The 21,768-nt window shown below is 48.8% G+C and overlaps 6 protein-coding genes across 6 annotated transcripts; 5 read left to right on the top strand and 1 right to left on the bottom strand.

Annotated features, from left to right (window-relative positions):
- Nucleotides 1-405: 405 nt before the first annotated feature.
- Nucleotides 406-3,266, top strand: SKB1 (protein arginine N-methyltransferase; the record flags this gene model as incomplete). Its single annotated transcript, XM_033566111.1, has 4 exons — nucleotides 406-516; nucleotides 589-1,216; nucleotides 1,309-2,864; nucleotides 2,964-3,266. 4 exons carry the CDS (start codon nucleotides 406-408, stop codon nucleotides 3,264-3,266), a joined length of 2,598 nt encoding a protein of 865 aa, XP_033431868.1.
- A 1,618-nt stretch (nucleotides 3,267-4,884) lies between these two features.
- On the top strand, nucleotides 4,885-7,467 carry ATNIH1004_001410 (UNC45-central domain-containing protein; the record flags this gene model as incomplete). Its single annotated transcript, XM_033566110.1, has 2 exons — nucleotides 4,885-4,965; nucleotides 5,044-7,467. The coding sequence occupies 2 exons, from the start codon at nucleotides 4,885-4,887 to the stop codon at nucleotides 7,465-7,467; spliced, it is 2,505 nt and encodes an 834-aa protein (XP_033431867.1).
- Nucleotides 7,468-10,756: 3,289 nt separating this feature from the next.
- GDE1 (glycerophosphocholine phosphodiesterase) lies at nucleotides 10,757-14,526 on the top strand (the record flags this gene model as incomplete). The annotated part of the gene is made up of 4 exons (XM_033566109.1): nucleotides 10,757-10,892; nucleotides 10,959-13,766; nucleotides 13,826-14,226; nucleotides 14,293-14,526. 4 exons carry the CDS (start codon nucleotides 10,757-10,759, stop codon nucleotides 14,524-14,526), a joined length of 3,579 nt encoding a protein of 1,192 aa, XP_033431866.1.
- Nucleotides 14,527-15,141: 615 nt separating this feature from the next.
- TFB4 (TFIIH/NER complex subunit TFB4) lies at nucleotides 15,142-16,347 on the top strand (the record flags this gene model as incomplete). Its single annotated transcript, XM_033566108.1, has 2 exons — nucleotides 15,142-15,187; nucleotides 15,242-16,347. 2 exons carry the CDS (start codon nucleotides 15,142-15,144, stop codon nucleotides 16,345-16,347), a joined length of 1,152 nt encoding a protein of 383 aa, XP_033431865.1.
- Nucleotides 16,348-16,893: 546 nt separating this feature from the next.
- On the bottom strand, nucleotides 16,894-18,789 carry ATNIH1004_001407 (threonine aspartase 1; the record flags this gene model as incomplete). Its single annotated transcript, XM_033566107.1, has 6 exons — nucleotides 16,894-16,921; nucleotides 16,993-17,099; nucleotides 17,164-17,273; nucleotides 17,336-18,346; nucleotides 18,412-18,611; nucleotides 18,686-18,789. 6 exons carry the CDS (start codon nucleotides 18,787-18,789, stop codon nucleotides 16,894-16,896), a joined length of 1,560 nt encoding a protein of 519 aa, XP_033431864.1.
- A 1,105-nt stretch (nucleotides 18,790-19,894) lies between these two features.
- ARP3 (actin-related protein 3) lies at nucleotides 19,895-21,414 on the top strand (the record flags this gene model as incomplete). Its single annotated transcript, XM_033566106.1, has 4 exons — nucleotides 19,895-19,929; nucleotides 20,000-20,022; nucleotides 20,076-20,434; nucleotides 20,515-21,414. 4 exons carry the CDS (start codon nucleotides 19,895-19,897, stop codon nucleotides 21,412-21,414), a joined length of 1,317 nt encoding a protein of 438 aa, XP_033431863.1.
- Between the last annotated feature and the right edge of the window lie 354 nt (nucleotides 21,415-21,768).

Here is a 21,768-nt window from a genome sequence, read left to right as displayed (position 1 = left end):
CCCAACCCCTACGAAAAAAAAGCGCCAAGAGAAAGCTCCCGACGCAGTTTCTCCTCGCGAGTGAAGGGGTCATGGTCCTGCGTCCATCGGCTCTGGGATTCGATCGACGTTGTCTGCGATTCTCTTGCAACCTTCTCCCGGAATGACTGGGTGTAAATGAGCAGATAGACCCTCCATTGATCAAGTATTCGGGCCTAGTCCTGTACGCATTTCTTCCGTGTCAACAACCGCCCACTCTGATATAAAGATCTCAGTTGTTGGGACGAATACTACTATTCCATTTTGGGTGCTATATCTTGATTCTTTGGTTGTATAGAAGGAAGCAATCTACTCCCTATTTATCTGCTTATATACTTTGTCCTTCCGATCAGAGTCAATTTACCGCTGCTGTTTATCACTATCAACATGGACTACAACCCAGAGGAGGTGAACATCACTTTCTGCGTTGGCCAGCATGAGAGTAAGCGCACCATTCCGATTACCACTCAGGCGGTACGAGCTGCTCATGAAAGTAACGTATGTACTGCTTCCCGAGAGTTTTCCTACCTTATACCCGCCAACCTGCTAATACAATACCTCCGCGCGTAGTATGATATGCTTACTTCTCCGATAACCACTCCTCACTTCCAATCCAGAGTGCTCGGGTTGCTCTCCTCACACCTGTCCAATGTGCAGACAGTGTCTGCTGGTGCCAATGAGACTATGGCAACCACGGAAAACACCCAGCCCCTAGTAATTCCACCTCTAGGGCCATTGGATACCCATTTGACTCCGAATGAGGCAATGTCCCAACTGGTGGGGGTCACTAGTCCTTGGATTGACCTCTGTTCTCCCGATCCATTGATCGCAGATATCTCCCGGCAGGTTTTCATGTTGGAAGTTGCCTACGCAGCCTTTTGCGGCATTGGGTATCTGCTGGCTCCAGGGCCTAAATTGCATCACGGAAATATGCACTCGGAAGGACTGGCTTACTATGCTCGCACAATCCACGACGCAGTCAATCTAGGACCTTATATTCAGTTCCACATTTGGATGAGGACCGTTGACAACCCCGATCTTGAGGCAGATGAAATTGGTGACCTGGCCCCCTTTTCTCGCGCGCAGTTCATTGCAGACTCATCTGGGAATCCATCGTCAAAATTAGATTCGTTTGGAACTTGGGAAGCTTGGGACACCATCAGAAGAACTTGTAAATATCACTCGAGACTTTTCATAGGTAAGAATGCATTTCTCGCCCCATTCATTGTCTGTCTTTTTCTTTGGCTTGTTGGACACACTGATATATTGCTGCTAAGACACCATTGTTAGCACTTTCACTACCAAAGTATCTTCCACCTATGCCTGTCCAGTCTCGGTGGCATTCTGAACCGGTTCACATGCTTACTATTGATGCCAATTCCTTCATTAAGAATCAAAAGGGCTACCCGGTGTTGTCCAAATCCCATCAAGCTTTGATTGCTCGATTTATGCGTCTTCGTACTCCTCCGTGGATACTCCTCTGTGATGTTGGCCCTATTCCAGGGAATGACGCGAATGACTTACAAACCATGAATTTGCCTGGCTCAGAATATCCGAGCCTTGCGCAGGCCGCGGTTTCAAACAAGAAGCATCATGACCCCACCCCGCACCTGTCGTACATTAGGAATCTCCAAAATAAGCAACCGCCACGAAGTGCCATCGAAAGGTTTGGGATAGGTTATCAAGACTATCTGCAGGCTCCCCTGCAGCCATTGACCGTCAACCTGGAAAGTATCACCTATGAAGTCTTTGAGAAGGATCCTATCAAATATGAATGGTATGAGCGGGCCATTGCAAAAGCTTTAATTGACTGGGTAGAGCAGAAAAAGCCCACTTCAAACCCGGATGGTCGGGTGGTTGTGGCCGTAGTAGGTGCCGGCCGAGGGCCATTAGTCACTCGAGCGCTCAAAGCAAGCGCGGAAACGGGGGTCGAGATTGACCTATGGGTCGTGGAGAAAAACCCCAACGCCTTCGTGTTACTTCAGCGCCATAACCAAAGCCTCTGGGGTGGAAAGGTCACTCTTGTCCAGTCAGATATGCGCAGCTGGAAGGGGCCCCGGGTGGGCAAGCAAAATTCTCGTCAGCAACCACCAGCCCCGGTGGGGAAGTCTCTGGGCATTGAAAACTCATTTCTATATAACACCGGTAGCGAGAAAGAGAACACTACGCAATATTCTGGATCCGCAGCCAACTCGGCTGCTTCGGAGCTTGCGTATACTACGATTGACATTGTGGTTTCCGAGCTATTAGGCTCGTTTGGCGATAACGAACTGTCGCCGGAATGCCTGGACGGCATCACTCACCTTATGAATCCTGTACATGGTATCTCCATACCGGCATCTTACACGGCTCATTTCACGCCCATTTCAGCTCCTAAACTTCATGCCGATGTCATGCATCAGACTGCTTCCAACCCTGCGGCTCCGGAGACACCATACGTGGTGATGCTACATGCCGTTGATTTCCTTTCAACGAATCAGCCTTCTGATACCACGGCCATGAACATTAATATGAGCAGCAGTAACTCCGGCAATGTTCGATCTTCTATCTCGGCCCTTCCGGGGCCTGAGGCTCCACCCCCATTTGTACAAACCGCGTGGTCCTTTTCACATCCCAACAAGCACATCCCACCTCAGTCTTTCGCCTCGTCAACCATTTCTAACTCTCACAACGTCCGGCGCACACGGCTGGCCTTCCCTATTCAGAATCGTGGTGTCTGCCACGGCCTTGCTGGCTTTTTTGAGGCTGTACTGTATCGTGATGTAGAGCTTTCGACGAACCCAGTGACTATGGATAGCAAAAGTGCCAACATGATCAGTTGGTTTCCAATCTACTTTCCTCTAAAGGTAAGCACCCCGGATCTCCCGGAGGAGGGTGAGAGGGGGGGAGGTCGGTAGCCGGGAACCGACGGAATGAACCTCAGAAAGCTGACTCGGGCGATCTAGAACCCTCTAAATGTTCCTGATAATGGTGAGGTTGTTGTCACCATGTACCGACAGACAGATGACCAGAAAGTCTGGTATGAATGGATGGTTGAAGTCTTTGCCCTTGAACCTCCCGCGGAGACTTCCACCATGGAAACTATTGTTCCTGTGATGAGCGGTGCTAGGTCTTCATCTCCCAGTACTGACAACAACGGTCCCTCCAAGTCACAACAAAGCAGAGGCATCAACCAAGGAGGTGTGCGCCGGATCAGGGTGGGAATGAGTGATCTGCATTCAAGCATTAAGGAGGGATGTCTGATGTAAGCGCGGCCCATTGTAACTAGTTAATTATACTTTGTGGCTTCAGCCGTGTGATTTGGTGTCGACCAGCAAGCAGGCTGAGATAAGATAAAAAAGACGAACCTAAAAGAAGCAAGATATCGGAGCTGTGAAGACATTTTGGGTATCGAACTGTGATCCAGAAGCAAGACCAATGCATAAGGGAGATCAATAATACGTGGATCCATGCAGTACATCAGCGACCCTACTTCTCAGTAGAAGCTATGGACATTTTGGGCTTGGGTACAATTTAGGCAGTACCCATGGAGGTTGGCCGTGGAATTTAGGCATCATCATCATCATGCTGGGGAGCAGTAAGATAAGCAGCATGTCAGGTGAGACGATTGCTTGCCAGTCGGAAAACTATCGGTGGACCAAAAAGCGGAAACCAGCCTCATTATCCACATGTACTGTCCCGCTTGGCCAGGAATGCAAGCGCCAAGAAGGGATACAGAGGACAATAGTAGTAGGTAGTCGGTTAATAAAGCTAGCGAGTTCGCAAATAGAGCTACCAAGTTACACTGTTCGACTGGTGTGAGTCTGGTGCAGAGTGCAGATTGAAAGATGTCTTGGCTCAATAGTGCGATGAAACTAGGGAACGCAGGAAGTCTTGGGAGAAAGTTGCCGGATGAGAAACGTGACGGGGAGGGCGCTGTTGGTTGGTTTACACTTTACAGTATTTTGTACGGAGTAGATCGGGAAGTTTCTTCGGGCCTTATAGATCTCTACGGAGTATTTTATGGATAGGATGGCATGTATGTACACCCCGAGTACGAAGTAAGCAGCAAGGTCAATAAAATATCACCACATTCGACATTAGCAAGCTGACATGATGTACACAGTCCTGGGAATGGAAGCAAAGTACCACGGAGTACTCATCCCCGCCTCTAAGGAGGTCGCAACAAAGTACCCAATCGAGTACCCGTCAGAATCAGACCGTAAAGAACTGATACTTACGCAGTACTTATTAATTAACTGTTTGTGGTCGGGGTAACCCCCGACGTCGATGGAACCCCGACACAGCCGTACCAGGAAGGTAAAGGGGGCCGAGTGTCAGATCTTATACGGTATCATGACAGGTCATCGAAGGCCCGATTGTAATTGGCGGTAAAGGCGTATCTGCCATTCCTTTCGATGAACAATAGCACCATGATATGTATTCCCAGGTGAGATACTCCGTACATTCCCAGGTGATAATAAATGAATACTTAAAAAAAAAGGTAGTCCAGCCAGCCCATGAAACTTATCTTTCACCATCAATTTAATTAACAAAACTAATCAAGATTCTTATTTTCTTTTTTTAAAAAAGCAATCCCACGTAGATCAAAAACGAGACCCCATCCGTTTTTTCCTTTTTCTCTTTATTCCAATTATCAGTCGGAGATCCTTTGTCCTTTAGCCACCTTTTTTTTTTTCCTCCTCATGACCACAGAGCGCTGCATAGTCGCTACGGAGGTTGCTGTTAACACCTGAACATAGGTTAAGTTTAGTTGCTTCCTGTTCCCGCTACCGTTAACTTAGTTTGAATCGCCAACGTTCAAATTTCTCTCTCCTCTTTCCGCGTCGCGTCCATTCTTCCCTCTTTCACCACGCAAGACTTGAAATGGTCCACTCAACAAGTGACGAACGTGCTGTACACTTATCAAGAGAGGCTATTGAGTTGGTAGATGCTGGTCATCGCGAGGTATAGTTTTTCTTCTTTCCCCCCTGTTTCTTCCAACGATTGAACTAACCATTTGCCCCTCACCGGGCATAATGATAGGCCGCCTCACGAAATCTCCGAGAAGCCCTCTCTTTAGCTCCAGAGAACCCGACCGTCAGAGATGCGTTTTTGAAGATTCAGGAAGAGGAGGAAAATAGTCACCATTTGCTAGATCTTTGCCGACGATATGCCTCTCGTAAGGATGAGGAAGCCGGGAAAGACGCTGCCCTGTATCTTCGCACCGATGGTCTGAAGCCTCCCGAGGGCGTCGCACTGGAATGTGCTAAGCTTCTGTTGATGCAAAGAGCGCATGTGCTCTCCTCGCTGCAGGATGAGATTCTCTCGGGTTTAGTTCGGCAGAATGTCAGCGTCCGACAATATTTCTCTGACCAGTTGCAAGTTTCGGTGACCACGTTCTTTGATGAAATCTATGATAGAGGCGATAACGCCGCAGTGTGTCTGGACACAGTTGTTTTGGATCATGCTGTATGGCCGTCAGAGGACACTCGCTTACATTGTGAACGCGAGCTGTTTCAACTGTTCGTCGCCAAACTTATGGAGTCAGGTCATGACCAAGACGGTCGCTCCCTCAAGGGCATTGCGCGACTACTTGCTGTCGATGTGATTAAATTAGAGGATCTGGTAGATGATGAAGGGCTAGATGTGATTCTATCATCCCTGGATAATCGGCTACCGTTTGAGCTGAGGAGCCAAGCAACCCTGGCTACCGTCAAGTATCTCGAAGCTTCGGGAGAGACTGGGGAAAAGCGATTCTCCAAGCTCATCTCTGCCAAGACTACCAAAGGTCGGTTTGATGATCTGATCGTGGCCTTTTCTGCCACGGCGGCGGTTTTCCCTGTGGTCCCCGAGGTGGCAGCTTCTCTCTTCTTATCCGAAGGCTTCATACCCTCGTTGGCGCCTGTGACTACCAGGGATGCCAAACGCCGAAAAATCGAGATCGCCGTGTTGGAGCTGTTAAATGCAGCGTGCATCAACAAGGCGTGTCGAGAAACCATCTCCAAGGATCTCTCAGACTGGCTCTCCCACACGTTGACCAACGGCAATGACCAGAGCTCCGAATTAGCTGCGGTAATATTGGCGAAGATCCAGACATCTGCAAAGAATGGGGTGGAGGCAAACGGTAAGACTCAGGGGGAAGAAAGTAAGGTTGCGGAATTGGTTGATCGATTCAAGGGACTGATGTCGAAACATAAGGGTGAAACTATACCAAATGTGATTGAAGGTTTGGCATACTCGTCGGTCAAACCAAGTGTGAAAGAACAACTTGCCAAAGACTCGAGCTTCCTGCACGATTTGATCAGCACCATGCAGCAGAATTCAACGGACTCGTCGGTTCTCTATGGCGGTCTAATGGTTATCGTGAACCTTACGCAGTTCCTTCCGAACCTGTCCGAAGAACAAAAGAAGGTGTCTCAGCTGAAATTGTATGCGGAGGCTTCTCCCAATGCCAGAACGGGGCCGAATCCGCTCGAAAGTGATCAACATGTCATGGCTCGTTGCAACGCCGTCGTCGCAGCTGGCATTATGCCTCTTTTGGTAGACTGTGGCAAGACCGCCTTGCCATCGGTTCAGGGCCTGATAAGCAAAATCTTGCTTTCTCTCTCCCGGGACCAGAAATTGAGAGGAATACTAGCCCAGAAGGGGGCCGTCAAACTGTTGCTTCACATAGCGACCCCTAGACAGGGAAGCTCTGGCTCAATCTCGAACGAATCGATGCAGAATGGGTCGCACGCCTTAGCACGCATCTTAATCTCTGTAAACCCTTCTCATGTTTTCCCGTCATCTGGATTTTCTCAGATTACTTCTGCTGTTCGACCTTTGACATCTCTTTTGAAGTCACCTGAAACGTCCACCTTGTCGGCTGAACAACCACGGGATCTCTTGCCCGTGTTCGAGAGCCTTCTTGCTCTCACCAATCTTGCCTCGTATCCCGATGAAACTGTGGCGGATGCTATTGTCCGCCAGTCTTGGCCTGTCGTGGAAGATCTCCTCCTTTCGAACACCACCGCTATCCAGAGAGCTGCGTGCGAACTGGTCTGCAATCTGATGACCTGTGAATCGGGGATTGTGAAATTCGCCGACGGCTCCAAGCGAGCTGCGCAACGATTGCACATTCTCCTGGCCCTCACCGATGCTGATGATGTCGCGACTCGACGTGCCGCCGGTGGTGGCCTGGCTATGTTGACCGAATTCGATGCGGTCATTGCTGGTGTCCTCGACCGACCCCGTGGAGTCCAACTATTGTTGGGACTTTGCCAAGAAGATGACGAAGGGCTAGTGCATCGCGGAGTCGCCTGTGTGCGCAACATGACCTCCGTAGCCTCGGGGGATATTGGCCGGCGTGCTAGAGAAGCCGTGAAAAATAGTGGAGGCGTAGACAAGCTTACTAGTGTGCTTAAGAAGTCCTCGAATCCTGCTATCTTGCAGACAGGGGTGGAAGCTCTGAAACCCTTGGTCGAATAGACTAGACGGGCGGCGATATGGTTTCTTTCCTTTTCATTTATTATTTATTATTTATTATTTATTTTCTTTCCCTTCTCTGTTTACTTTTAGCGTTGCTTTAATTTCGGGGGATCGGAATTCTTTATCTGGTGTTCTGTCCTTTTTTGGCTTTTCATTATTGGCGTTCACCTTTATTTTTTTTGTTTCAGCTATGTCTTAAGGACGTGGTCTTGGTTTTTCTGTTTCGCAGTGATTATCCTTTTCTCAAGGATTTCTGATATGCTTTCGTTTACTCCGTTATATAGGTGCTCTCTGGGCCATGAGTGTTGGGACCCCTAACAGATTCCCATATTATGTGCACAGAAAGCCTAGGTAGTCTTGGTTGGGTAGCAGGTCTATTGATGAACGACACGATGAGTTTTTGTCTAATTTAATAAAGAGTAAAGGGGAAAATACCAGTAGCCGAAGAAGCGGGGATAGTAAGACCTCATACTGGTCAGTCTCTCGGGACCTTCGGGTTAAACTCATCCATTGGCATGCTATTTTCTCGACCAGGATGACAATGCCAAGCCGTGTGATGATATATCAATTAATCATGGTGCAGAGCCATGAGGATAGGGGAATCAATAATTGGGGGCTTGTCTGATAGTAAGCATTGCGATCTACTACAATCTATAGAGTACCTCTGATAATACCCAGCCTACATGCAGGTACATAGTGTATGTATGTAAAGGACGTATGTGCAGTAGTTGCATGTATGCTGGTTAATTGTACTTTGAATTAAACAAACTACATTATCTTAAAAGATATAAACTTAGAGCTTACTACAATTCTACAAGGAACAGGAAGAATACTTTTAAAAAATCCCATATCTTTCAGGCACGGTGTGTATTTTCCTTTTTTTATTTCTCTTTTTCTCTTTTTCTCTTTTTTCCTTTCTTTGTTTTCCCCTGGTTTTTGAAAATCTTCCGAACGAGTCAAAATCCTGCAACGAAAGAAATTGTCAGTTTCCAGAACTAACGCAACAATCCGTATCCAACTCTAGATCATCAACAATCACCGTAGAGAAAGAAAGGCAAGATGACAACACTTACATATAGTCAATCTCCAACCCCTCCCCATTAAAAGAAGAGAAGAAAGAGGACGCAGCTCATTTGCCTTGCGATAAAGGACCCAACGGAGCATACTCATCATCAGCGGTCTTCACTTCGGGGGCAAGGGCCATAGTTACCTTGACGCGTTGGAATTATGCCCCTCTGCTTCGGCCGTGGGATGGCGATAATTAATTCAGCTTATGGATGCGAATGCTTAGCTCGTTGAAAGTCCCCCCCCCAAAAAAAAAAAGCACCATAGCACCGGCGGTTCGCGAGACATTGAACTTGAACAGAACTTCGTTGGGGAGCTCGTAGACGGATTCTTTGGTGAATTTCGATTCCTCGTGCCTGGAGAGCGACCTGCTCCATGTCTTTGGCCCATTCGGGGATGCCCATTTTGGATGCATCTTCCTTTTGTGGATGATTGGTTGGTTTTTCGGTCAGTTGAGATTTTGGAGGGTAGCGGAGGTAGGAAGTGTTCGTGCTAACTATTGGGGAGGTGGTAGAGAGAAGATTAAAACCAGCAGGGTGAATAATAATCCTATTTATAATTGCAGGTTAACTATGATAGCTTATGGAAGATAGAGTCATCGGATAGAATACTCCATGGTGTTTCTGGGAGATGCCATTATCATCAAGGAAACTCTGTAATGGTGTTGTCAATGTTGACTATAATAGAGACCTATACCTAGATGTATAGACATGCCGCTATCATCACAGAAATAAGCTAGATTAAATGGGAGTGGGTATTTTCTTTGTTGATATAATGGAGCCATCCTGAACACAGATATGCCCTTGACAGAGCTAATAGATTATATAATAAATAATTTATAATATATATACAAAGCCATTGCAATATACTTGGACAAGATAAGAAACAAGCATTGTTGCCTTTAAGCACTTTACTTATCCAGAAACAATGGATTATGTAGGTGGAATATCTAAGAATACACATAGTTGTGGAGTATCCAGTATTAAACTGTAGATTGCACTATGATTAATATAAGATATACAATGTGCATGACAAGAGATGTATGATTCTTGATAGTTTAACTAGTTACAGGAAGTGAAGAATGGGCGGGATATGGTCACATGACCCCATCTTGCTTCACCCGAAACAGCAACATCATAGACACATCTAAAGCGAAAGGAAAGGAAAGGATTGACGCTGCCTCGACCGGTCGAGTTGGGGAAGAACCTAAGTTTCCGAGCCAAGTTCTGCACGGCAGGATGGGCTAGTCATGTCTACTACTAATAGATTGGGGGGAAGAGAGGGGTGCGAGGACTCTCACCAATCCGTGGATGAGACGACGATGGGGAGACGAGAGGGCGCAGGTACTCGGAAAAAAGGAGATAAGTCCACTGCTTGTGACTTATCCCTGTTGATTCCATTTATCCTCTCCCCCCCTCTCTTTTTCTCTTATGTTTAGGACATAAAGGACTCTCATTCTACCGCGGAACCCGCTGGGACATCGCGGACAAATCAGAGGCAGCCCGCGTCTCACGCCGAGCAGTCAGTGGCTCGCGGAGACTCCGCCACTTCGACTTGGAACATTCACGACATTCTTTAGAAAATCAATCTGAGATCATTAAGTATGACACTGTTCCTTCATGCCTCTTATTCCTGTCTTTTTCTTTCTTTTTTTCCTTCGACTCCGCTGAGATTGTTATTTCTCTTTGGTTTCCCTCTTTAATTTGGCTTGCCCGTGGAGTTTTCCTTCTTTGTCCATTAGTCAATTCCCACGTGCTGATGCGACTCCATTGTTAACACCAGCTAGTCCTTTCCACCACGCCCGATACATCCAAGTGAAGTGGTTCCCGGTTTATTGGCTTTCCACCGTTTCCTACTAGCTTTCAGGGCGGAAACCTGGAGCAAGAATAAAGGGGGAAAAATTAAGAAAAAAAAAAAGGTCTTTCTTCCATGATATTTGTGACCAACTGACACATGGCGCTGTTGTATTCGACGTTTCAATTGATTGTTCCCTCTTCTTTTCCTCGCATCCGCCTGCGCTCGATCTAAACCTTCTATTCTTTCTCTTTTTTATATAGTCAAATCTCCCCCGGACTCCTTCCCTGGTGGATTGAATCCCTATTACCGGTGAATCACCTCTACGTCACTACGACGTTTGCTAAATAGGGACTTCGAAAAGAAATTTCAGCTCTGTCTCGTCGAATTACATCTCCTCCCTCACTTACTCGACCGGAAAGTCACCAAAATGAAATTTGGCCGCAATTTGCCCCGCAATGTTGTCCCTGAGTGGAGTGCATCATACATTAAGTACAAGGCTTTGAAAAAATTCATTAAAGCGGCTGCGGAAAATGTGAAGGCTGGTCAAGAGGCCGACCTCACCGGTGAGCCGTTTCTTTGTTCTTCTACATATTAGACCGCAGAGCGGTCTTCCTGACTCGATCCCCCAGGATTTTTTTACTCTCTCGATCGAAACCTCGAGGATGTGGACCACTTCTATAACAAAAAATATGCGGAGTTTGCGCGCCGCTTGAAATTGTTGGAAGAACGGTATGGCCAATCCTTGGATATTGGTCATCGTCTGGACGCCGAAGAGGCCGAAGACCTTTTGGCTGCCTTGCTGGAGCTGCGCGGGCAATTCCGCAAATTGCAGTGGTACGGCGAGGTTAACCGCCGTGGATTCATCAAGATTACCAAGAAGCTGGACAAAAAGGTAGGCACTCGTGCGCAGCAGATGTATGTCGAAACCAAGGTAGATCCCGCCCCCTTCGCCTCGAATGCTCGGGTCACCGAGTCCTTGAAGAGGATCAATGACTGGCTCTCCGTCCTGGGGGAGCAGAAGGTCCTTGATGATGCCAGTTCTACCCGCTCCTCTTTGTCGCTGAAGAGGGGTCCTGCCCGCCCGAACTTGGATCTCCCGGCGAGCTTACTGATAGCGGTCGATGAAGCACTACGTAAAGATGACATGCATGTGATGCTGGAATTATTGGAGACGCTCAAGACTGCTGCAGAAGACAGCGGAGAGGGTGTTTTCCCAAAAGTGCTCAAGAGCCTCCTCCAGCGATGTATACACTACCGCTCCAAGTCTTGTATATCAAGTCTCCTGCCTCGGATTGATAGCCTTGATGAAGACGATGATATCAACAAGCGCAACTGTATCCATCGATTGGTGATATCGATCGGCCGCGCGCAATCCACGACAGACTCCGAACAGTCTGCTTCCATGGTCCTTGACTTCCCTATTGAGACATCGAACTACATCACCCCTGCTGCCCTGCCCACCCTGCAAGCGCCTCGGTCTGTGGTGAAGGAGTCGGACTTCCCACAGCATCTAGACCGGTCTGATCCACCTGTGTCGCTTTTACAGCATCTGCTGGACCAGCTCCAGGGTCACCAACGAGCCGCTCTGCGAGCCAAGGACCTCTCTGGCCGTACCCCGTTACACTACGCGGCTCAGTACGGATTCAAAGTTGTCTGCGAGGTCATCATCGAACACCTCCAGGCATGGGATATGTTCAACGTCAAAGAAGGCATCGATGGCCTCTCGTGGCAAGATAATGACGGCTGGGCGCCTCTGCATTTGAGTGTAGTTGGTGGCCATCCACTAACCACTCGGGCTCTTCTCGACGCTGAGAACTGGAAGGGGCCAAATGAAGAGATGACGGCCATTAGAAAACGGGTTTCCCGGTCCAGTGCGTTGCTGGCATTGGCCACCAAGGCGAATTTTGTTGATATCGTTCGACTATTGGTGGATGCCGGTGTTGACATCAATTACCAAGATGAACAAGGGGAAACTGCGCTACATGTGGCAGCTCGCTTCAATCACCACCAGTGCACCAAGATTCTGCTAGAGGGCAATGATGAGCAGAAGGCAGATACGGAGCTGGCAGAACAAACGTACTCTTGGACTCCTCTATTCATTGCTTGCGTGGACGGAGCTCTCAGCGTTGTGGAATTGCTGATCGAAGCCGGCGCCGATCTGGAGAAACTTGATTCCTCCGGATGGACGGCGAAGGAGCATGCTGCACTAAGAGGTCATCTTGACATCGCTCGGTGTCTTGCAGAAGTCACCCCCGCTCCCGAAGTTATGGAGGTCGACCCTGTCGTCCCTGCTCCCACACTTTCTGCCGCTCTGTCCTCCTCGCCCCCACCGTCCTCATTGGCGGACAGGAGATCTAATTCCTCAACATCCACCGGGAGTTCTGGGTTACGGGTTAATGAGCCTATTAAGTCATTTGGACACCGGTATCTCACCGACGAGACCATGATCTTGGTTAGTCTGGGGACCATGGATACTCGGAACCCCGTTCACTCCGTTAACCTGGACCGGATCCCCATGGAAAATGCGCATTCGACCCAGCTTGATACCGCTCTATCCCTCGCTGTTTCGGCCAGTGGGGCTCACGGGGAACCCGAAATCATCGATCTCCCTGTTCAAGACAACATTTCGACTGAGCCAATCGTGTTCCATGCCGCGGATGCGTCCAAAGTCAGACTTATCTTTGATCTGATCCCTACCTATGCCGGTTCGAAAGATCAGGTCGTTGGGCGAGGTGTTGCACTGCTGTCTAGCATCAAGCCAACAGTGGGCTCTCACCGTATCAATTTGAAGGGCGATTCGACGGTCCCAATTGTGGCAGCGAACACATTGGAAGTTATTGGCACTGTCACGTTCAACTTCCTCATAATCACCCCTTTTCAGCACCCCAATATGTCAATCACTGGTGATAAGACTTATTGGAAGAGTATGAGCTCGACGATGGTGATCGGCCACCGTGGCCTGGGCAAGAACATGGCCGGCCGTAATTCGTTACAGTTGGGAGAGAACACGGTTCAGTCGTTTATTGCAGCTGCGAATCTGGGGGCCTCGTATGTGGAGTTTGACGTTCAGTTAACTAAGGATCACGTCCCGGTAATCTACCATGACTTCCTGGTTAGTGAGACGGGCATCGATGCTCCCGTCCACACGTTGACTCTGGAGCAATTTCTTCAGTTGGGTGACAAAGGGCCGTCTCGTCAACCTGCGTCTTCTTCATCGCAGCTAGTGGACGATTTGGGCACGCGCCAGAGGTCAATGTCTGTGGGCGGCTCAGAATATGACCCCTCGGAATTGAATGAGAAGATCAAGCATACCCGCGACTTCAAAAAGAAAGGTTTCAAAGGAAATAGCCGTGGCAATCACATCCAGGCCCCGTTTGCCACATTGGAAGAGCTCTTCAAGAAACTACCCAAGTCCGTTGGGTTTAATATCGAACTGAGTGAGTTTATACAACCCCCTGTAAGAGCAGTTACGAGACGATCTGACTGGGATCGCCAGAATACCCCATGCTCTTCGAGAGCGAAGACGAGGAGATGGACACGTATGCGGTGGAGTTGAATTCGTTTGTAGACACGGTCCTTAGTAAGGTCTACGACCTGGGACAGGGCCGTAACATGATTTTCTCCAGCTTCAACCCGGATATCTGCCTTTTGCTCTCCTTCAAGCAGCCGTCTATTCCTGTGCTTTTCTTGACGGACTCGGGATCCACTCCAGCCGGTGATATTCGCGCCTGCAGTCTCCAAGAAGCTATCCGGTTTGCGTCCCGGTGGAACTTGCTTGGAGTTGTCACGCAGGCTGAGGCACTGGTGCTCTGTCCTCGTTTAGTCCGAGTGGTGAAGGAGTCTGGTCTGGTTTGCGTGTCATACGGTGCTATCAACAACGAGCCTGCCAGTGTCAAGGTAAGCTGCTTCCTCAAAGAGTTCAGGCTTGCCCCGATCCGAAGGTCGCTAACAGTTGCCCTGTAGCTCCAAGTCGCCGAAGGCATCGATGCCGTCATTGTGGATTCTGTCCTTGCTATCCGGAAAGGACTTACAGAGCACCAGAAAGACGATACGCCTCCCTCCGTTACTCCTCAGCCCAGCCCGCTTGCTCAACCAACTGCTTCCGATCCCCTCAAAGAGTCTTTCACGATACCGGTTCTCAACAAGACCGAATTCAAGGAGGATCACCTCCATGTCAAGCCAGAAGTTTTTTTGTGATTTTTATCAGTTATCCTCAAGACACCTTCAACATAAGTTCTGTCAGGATATTCAATGTTGTTGTCCTGAATATTTTCATTGCACCTGAGTCCTGGCTGCTCCTTTTGTGAGTTGTATCTGGGTCACTTGCATTTAAACATCCATGTACGTACATTGTCACCAGGACATTCAGACAAGTTATTTTTTTCTAGTTAATAGAAGTCGCTGGTTTTAACAACTGGCAAGTATTTGTACAATGCCAAGATTCGCTCTTCCCTCTCTGCTGTTTGTTGTCTTGCTTGTATGTTTGCCTAATATATCAGGCCTCTATCACGTGCACCCCCATATAGTTTGTAAAGCTTCAACTCGCTCTTCTCTCCCAGTGCCAAACTCCACCCAAAATCCAACAGCACGTCCCAGTAGCGGACATTGCTCTTGAATTTTAATAAAAGTAATTAAATTTTCTCCTCCATAAGCCTGTGCTGATAATTTGTTAATATTCATGATGCTATGACCTAACTGAGCTCTTGTATCTTTCATTCTTTGACTCTAATTTCCCCACTTTGTGCTTTCTCTCTGCTTAAAACCCTCCATTTTGAACCCTTGAATATACGATACAGTACATACCTAGGAGAAATGAACGCAGTAGATGCGACAGAGCACCATGGAACCAGTGCAAATGGTAAGACCTAATTCTTTAGTCCATGGCACTGAGCTCACTCTATCTCCATTTTAGACCCTGCCCCCTCCCTCCTAGCTGTCATAATCGACACAAACCCACACGCATGGGCTCTCCTGGAAAAATCTCTCCCATTATCCAAAGGAATAGCCAACATCCTTGTCTTCATAAATGCGCATCTAGCCTGCAACTACGCCAACGAGGTAGCCGTCGTTGCATCGCACAGCCAAAAAGCAACATGGCTGTATCCGCACGAGAACCAGCCACAGCAGCGGCAGCCACGCACCGATCAAGATGGCGACATCTCCATGAACAACAACAACAACAACATAGTCGGTGAATCTGCGCAAGTAAACAAGTACCGCCCATTCCGTATCGTGGAGGAACAGGTCACTAGAAATTTACGCGAACTCATGGACTCGACCACCAGCGCTGATGTCCAGGCCACAACGGCGACCATGATGGCCGGCGCACTGACTCTGGCTCTGAGTCACATCAATCGACGGAGTATTGCATGGGCAGAGGTGCATGGTGCTGATACATCGGTGACGGATGCGACTCAGACGACATCTAGCGGCCGCAGCGGTGGTAGTGGTAGTGGTGGTAGGGCGGTGACTGGATCTGAAGGCCTACAATCGCGCGTCTTGATCATTTCTGTTAGTGGATCAGCCGACTCCGCCCATCAGTATATCCCTATGATGAACGGGATCTTCGCCTGTCAGCGACTTCATATTCCCATCGACGTGTGCAAGTTAAGTGGGGATGCGGTCTTTCTTCAGCAGGCGTCTGACGCAACCCGAGGGGTGTACATGTCCTTGTCTGAGCCACGGGGCTTACTGCAGTATCTGATGATGGCGTTTTTACCGGATCAGCGCTCCCGGAGACACTTGGTACTGCCGAGTCGTGTTGATGTCGACTTCCGTGCTGCATGTTTTTGTCATCGCCGCGTGGTCGATATCGGGTTTGTCTGTTCCATCTGCCTGAGCATCTTCTGCGAGCCTCCGGAGAATGGGAACTGTCTTACTTGTGGTACCCACCTTGAAATGAGCGAGTATGGGGCCAAGCCGGCCGTGGTTGCTCGGAAAAAGAAAAAGAAGAAAGCGCGTGCCAATGGTCCATCAGGAACAGCTACACCCACACCGACGTCTACTCCCGGTCCTTGATCATCGGCTTAAAAATCAGCCAACATCGTGCACAGTACTTAAGAAATAATTGCCGCATTCGGGGTGTATTTTCTTGCGTGATTCTCCGGCCTCATGCATGAATTCTGCACTAGTCCTACTCTACAACTGGTACAGTGGAGAATGGTATTTCCGTCTATTCGGTATCCTAGGTTCGTACAATAACGCGGACCGCTTTGACTCCTCGCAGTCACCGTAGACATTGCATACTGGTCATCGCTTTAATCCAGAGAGCTGTTCAAAAACAGTCTTCATCTGAGCAGGCAAAATCACCTCTGTCCGGGACATACTGCCGGATGATGGTAGGTCTCGTAAATCAATGAGAAAGCAGAGTGAGAATACAAAGACAGTTGGGTCTTGACTATCCATAAGGATGTCGTTCATTGGGATATTTGCTCTTGCCGTGAAATTATAGATAAGAATTTGAGCAACGCGAACTAGCTTTTGGTGTGTTAAAACATAAAGTTAGTGAATAGGCCTGACCAGCAAGCAAAAGAGAAACCTACACCACGGGCTGTGGGCATCGATTTATGCGCATGAGCCAGCAACCTTGTATCTGTAGAATCCGTGGGTTTGCACCATTCCTGTCTATCTTGCAAATGGAGGGCTCATTGTTTAATCTCCTACCTTCTAGAACGGTAGGCACGGCCACCTTGTGCGACGCTCCCTCCTCCGCTGCTGCGAGACATTACACACGTCGGTCTTTTATCCTCACTGCTCATGGACGCAAGGGCCTAAAACACAATATAAATGTTAGTAAATGAAGGCTAGCAGAGAGGACCGCCCAATAGTGCTTACGAAAGAGTCGGTGTTATGACCAAAGTAAAGAAACGCCCCGTCAACCGTCTTCTTGACCGCCATAATTCCAATGGCACCCTGACAATGGTTACTTTTGACGCCAGGGTGACCTGAATAGTTTCTGTATCAGCCCATCGCGTACGTCTGACGTTTCCCAAGGGGATCTAATTACCCATGAACTCGGTCTCTATCATTGTCTTCATCGCCTCGTCTTCGGTCACCTCTTCAAATGTACCATCTTCGCACTTCCTCTGGTTGTAGTAGATCCGCGAGGCACAGGTACTGGCAGCCATGGTGGTAGTAATGTGTTCTCCAGTTCCGGATGTGACGACGGCAACACATGTTTTCTCAAGATCACTAGGGTCCGCGGGAATTATGGAAGTTCCTATGCCCACCAGCGCTGCAGGGCCAATTCGGCCACGATGTTTCATCCCAATACCACCAGATGAAGAACCGGCAGCAGTGTTGCCATAGCTATCAATTGCAATAGCGCCGACTGTATCATTTATTTGGTCCATGGCTAGATTGAATGGGGCGCTGTCCTTCTGCTCGTAGTGCGTGTTCGTGCCAACCGGTTGCGGGATTGGATTATTATTATCCATACCTGAAGCATTGGCCGCAGTAGTGGAATCCGGTAATATGTTCGACTCTATTCTGGTAGAAACCTGTTCGGGTTGAGGAATCATACCATCGACATACTCACCATCTCTAGCTCTGGATGAGGGGGATGACGTCATATCAACATCTGCTGGGGGAGTGACACCGAAGCTTCTAGGATGAAAGTGAGTGTCGTCTGCTGGAAGATTCGCATCGTGTGTCATATCACACATTGGAGGGCCAGACGATGGGGGTTGTGCACTCAAAGGACAAGACAGTAACTGTGCAGGGTGGATATTCACCGGACGACGGAGCCATGCCTTAAAATGGCCGTTCTGATGGTGTGCTGATTTTTGCTGTCTTTCCCCTGATTCGCATGACTCCAAATCTTGTTGCCAGCGATGCCATCTCTCACGCGCCGCAGCAGATATCAGGCCATCGTCAGGAAGAACCACCAACCGGTGTTCATACGCAAAGTCTGTCGCACCTTGCCCCACAAGGAAATTTGGAGGCACTCTCTGCAATGACAATGGTCGCATTGAGGACTCGAATATGACCCGTGCCAGTGAGATGGGATTTTTAACATCTAGACATTATCAACTCTAGAACAGGCTACTTTATAAACAGAAGATGTGATGAAGGGAGACTCACTACTGACTGCACCCACTGCGCCGCTTTGGCCGAGATGGTTGATAATCGTAGCATCACATTCGACTAGACCGTCTATGGTCAAGTTGCTGCCATAGCCGGCGTTTGTGATCTCTGCGTCTTCAAGCAACATGATGGCAATTTCGACAGCATCAACAGCTGAGCCGCCGTTCTTCAGAACCGACATTGCGACTTTAGCTGCACTGCCTGAAATTAGATACTAGCCATAGAAGGAAATATGGAGGCCGGAGGATATGCATGGGCGACTGGAACTTACTTTTCGCAAGTTTCCAAGTGAGCTTTCTCGTTGCTTACGCTATGAAAGCCAGCCCCCGCATGGACGAAGATGGCAGAGACATTGCCTTTCCTTGGAGGACTCATGATGAGGTTGGACGGATGCGTTGACGGAGTTGGAGAGTCAGGACGGGGATGTGCAGCGAGTTGTTGGGGGTATGGAGATAGTGGAAAGTCCCACAGTGCCTGCGTACAGCTTTGGACCAAAGATTTTAAAGGCGACTCAGTTCTTGCCATTCACCCAGGTGGAATGGTTGGTATTTTACACTAGGTCGACATTGCCTCAGCTGGGGGATTTCTTCACTCTCGCACGACCAGCTTGTTGGCACAAGAAGCGGGTCCAGCGGCTTTGTCCCGAAGAGGTTTGTAGGTAAATAATACAATGAAGGGAAGAATAACGAACAAAGAGGAACTGGGCTGCTCTGAAAGAAAGATAGCCACTACAACAGCAAACGATGTGTGGTCTAAAAATGAAAGACTCCAGAATGAACAGCAATTCCTAGGCTCATTAAGGAGAAGGAAGAGGATAAAAACAAAGGGGGAGAGAAGGAAAAGAAGCTTAGGAAGAAGATCAGGATAGATGTATAGGGCAATCAAGACTCTGCCAGAGGGGACATTCAGTGAATGATTGATTGCTTGGCTGGAGTTCCTGCTCCTTCCATTGCTTGATCAGGAGTGGCTTAACGGGTTGCGGGGGCAGCTACCTCCTTTGGCAGAGATGGGAGTCATTCTGGTGAAGCTGCCCAAACGAAACGGCGAAAGAGAAGGGAAGGAAAGAAAGAATGAATGAAAGAAGGCTTTACTTCTACTTCGTCTTCTTCTGTTACTCCATTGGGCATTGCATCTCATGTGATGGCACATGACTGTGGCTGGGCACCTTATGTCATATGGGTCAGTATTATGTATAGTGGTACGTAAGATACGAGGTATGGATACCGTCCTTACCGCCCCGAGCTTGTACCGCTGCGGCTCCCTATCCATGCCATACTGCCTGCCTGCCCGCTCGTCTTCCCCCTCCTCCGCCATTCCTCATGCTCTCCTTTGAATTCCCAGACAATTATTAATCGTCTCCGAATTATCCTGGGCTGATCCAATTGACTATCCCAGCCGGCAGCTAGTACACCCTCCCCCTCCTGCCCGCGAAGTTACGGGGAGGCTTTTGTGAACAAAACGCCTTAGTTCATCATCCGTCATGGCGTCCCAAACCCCAGCCGTTGTCATGGACAAGTATGTCAAGCTATCCCCATATAGGCCTGCCCTAGGATGCCTATGACTAACTTTTGTCTTCTTTGTTCAGCGGAACTGGCTACTCCAAGCTTGGTAAGTACAGGACTGCATATCTCCCAACCAGGCCAGGCTGACAAGACAACCAGGTTTCGCCGGTAACGACTCGCCCTCGTTCGTCTTCCCTACGGCAATTGCTAGCAAGGCTGGTGCTGGAAGCACTGGGAGCTCAGTCGGAAGGCCTGCCGTCGCGAACAAGCCCTCGTTTTTGGCCGGTAGTGGTGGAGCAGGTTCACACCTGTCCTCAAAGCGTGGAACAGAGGACCTGGACTTTTTCATTGGCGATGAAGCTTTGACCGCAGCCAACGGGCCCGGATACGGTATAAACTACCCTATTCGACATGGCCAGATTGAGAATTGGGATGCGATGGAACGGTTCTGGTCGAACTCGATCTTCAAGTATTTGCGCGTGGAGCCTGAAGATCACTATTTCCTTCTCACTGAACCGGTACGTAGGAATACATGATCTCTCGCTCCCTGAAACTAAGTTCCAGAAGACTTGCATACTGATATGTGTCTGTTAATTAGCCCTTGAACCCCCCGGAGAACCGCGAGAACACTGCGGAGATCATGTTCGAGTCGTTCAACTGTGCCGGTCTTTATATCGCTGTCCAAGCTGTGCTTGCGCTTGCGGCCTCGTGGACCTCTTCCAAGGTGACGGACCGATCTCTCACAGGAACTGTCATCGACTCTGGTGACGGTGTCACCCACGTCATCCCCGTCGCCGAAGGATACGTCATCGGATCTTCTATTAAGAGTATACCAATTGCCGGTCGAGACATCACCTATTTCGTCCAGAGCCTTCTTCGTGACCGAGGCGAGCCTGACAGCAGTCTGAAGACGGCAGAGAGGGTAAAGGAAGAATACTGCTACGTGTGCCCCGATATCGTCAAGGAATTTGCTCGCTATGACCGTGAGCCGGATCGATTCCTCAAGCATACTGTGATCTCGCCCAACGGCCGCAGCGTGAGTGTCGACGTCGGATACGAGCGGTTCCTTGCCCCTGAGATCTTCTTCAACCCCGAAATCTATTCCTCCGACTTCCTGACTCCCTTGCCGAACGTCGTGGACGGCGTCATCCAGTCTTCCCCCATTGACGTTCGGAGGGGTCTGTATAAGAACATTGTCTTGTCTGGTGGATCTACGTTATACAAGGACTTTGGTCGACGCTTGCAGCGTGACATCCGACACCTAGTAGATGCTCGGATCCGTGCCTCCGAAGCACGCAGCGGTGGAGCCCGGAGCGGTGGATTGGATGTAGCTGTTGTGACGCACAAGCGACAGAGACATGGCCCATGGTTTGGAGGAAGCTTACTAGGACAGACGCCGGAATTCCGGAGCTACTGCCACACCAAGGCAGAGTACGATGAGATAGGCCCCAGCATTGTCCGCAGGTTTGCTCTCCTCGGTGGACCAGGCAGTTCGTAATCTGCAAATTGGACTGTCAGTGTGTGTTTTGCTAGCTGTTCTTTGCCATTTTTGTCCATAGTTTTCTCAGTTTCTCTCATGAGTGTCAAGAATTTCGACCAATTTGACGCCAAAGGGTTCCTAAAGGGGTTGAGGTAGATTACGAGAAGAATAGAGACGGATTAATACGTACGCTTCATCTTGTTCTCACCTGACGATAAAAGAATGGAATATCCCAATCTAGTCATTATTTATGTATATATATCGTACTCATCAAGGGGGTACAATAACTTATATAAGAGGGCTAACGCATTTCTTTCTACGCACCGATGTAGTGACAAGAGGTCATTTTATAATCTCATTTTTTCAACTCTA

This window comes from Aspergillus tanneri (genome assembly GCF_003426965.1).
Source record: "Aspergillus tanneri strain NIH1004 chromosome Unknown AapTan_2_pilon_pilon_pilon, whole genome shotgun sequence".
Lineage (NCBI taxonomy): Eukaryota > Fungi > Ascomycota > Eurotiomycetes > Eurotiales > Aspergillaceae > Aspergillus > Aspergillus tanneri.
The sequence above is the reverse complement of the archived record's forward strand: the minus strand, read 5'-3'. Positions and strand labels throughout refer to the sequence as shown.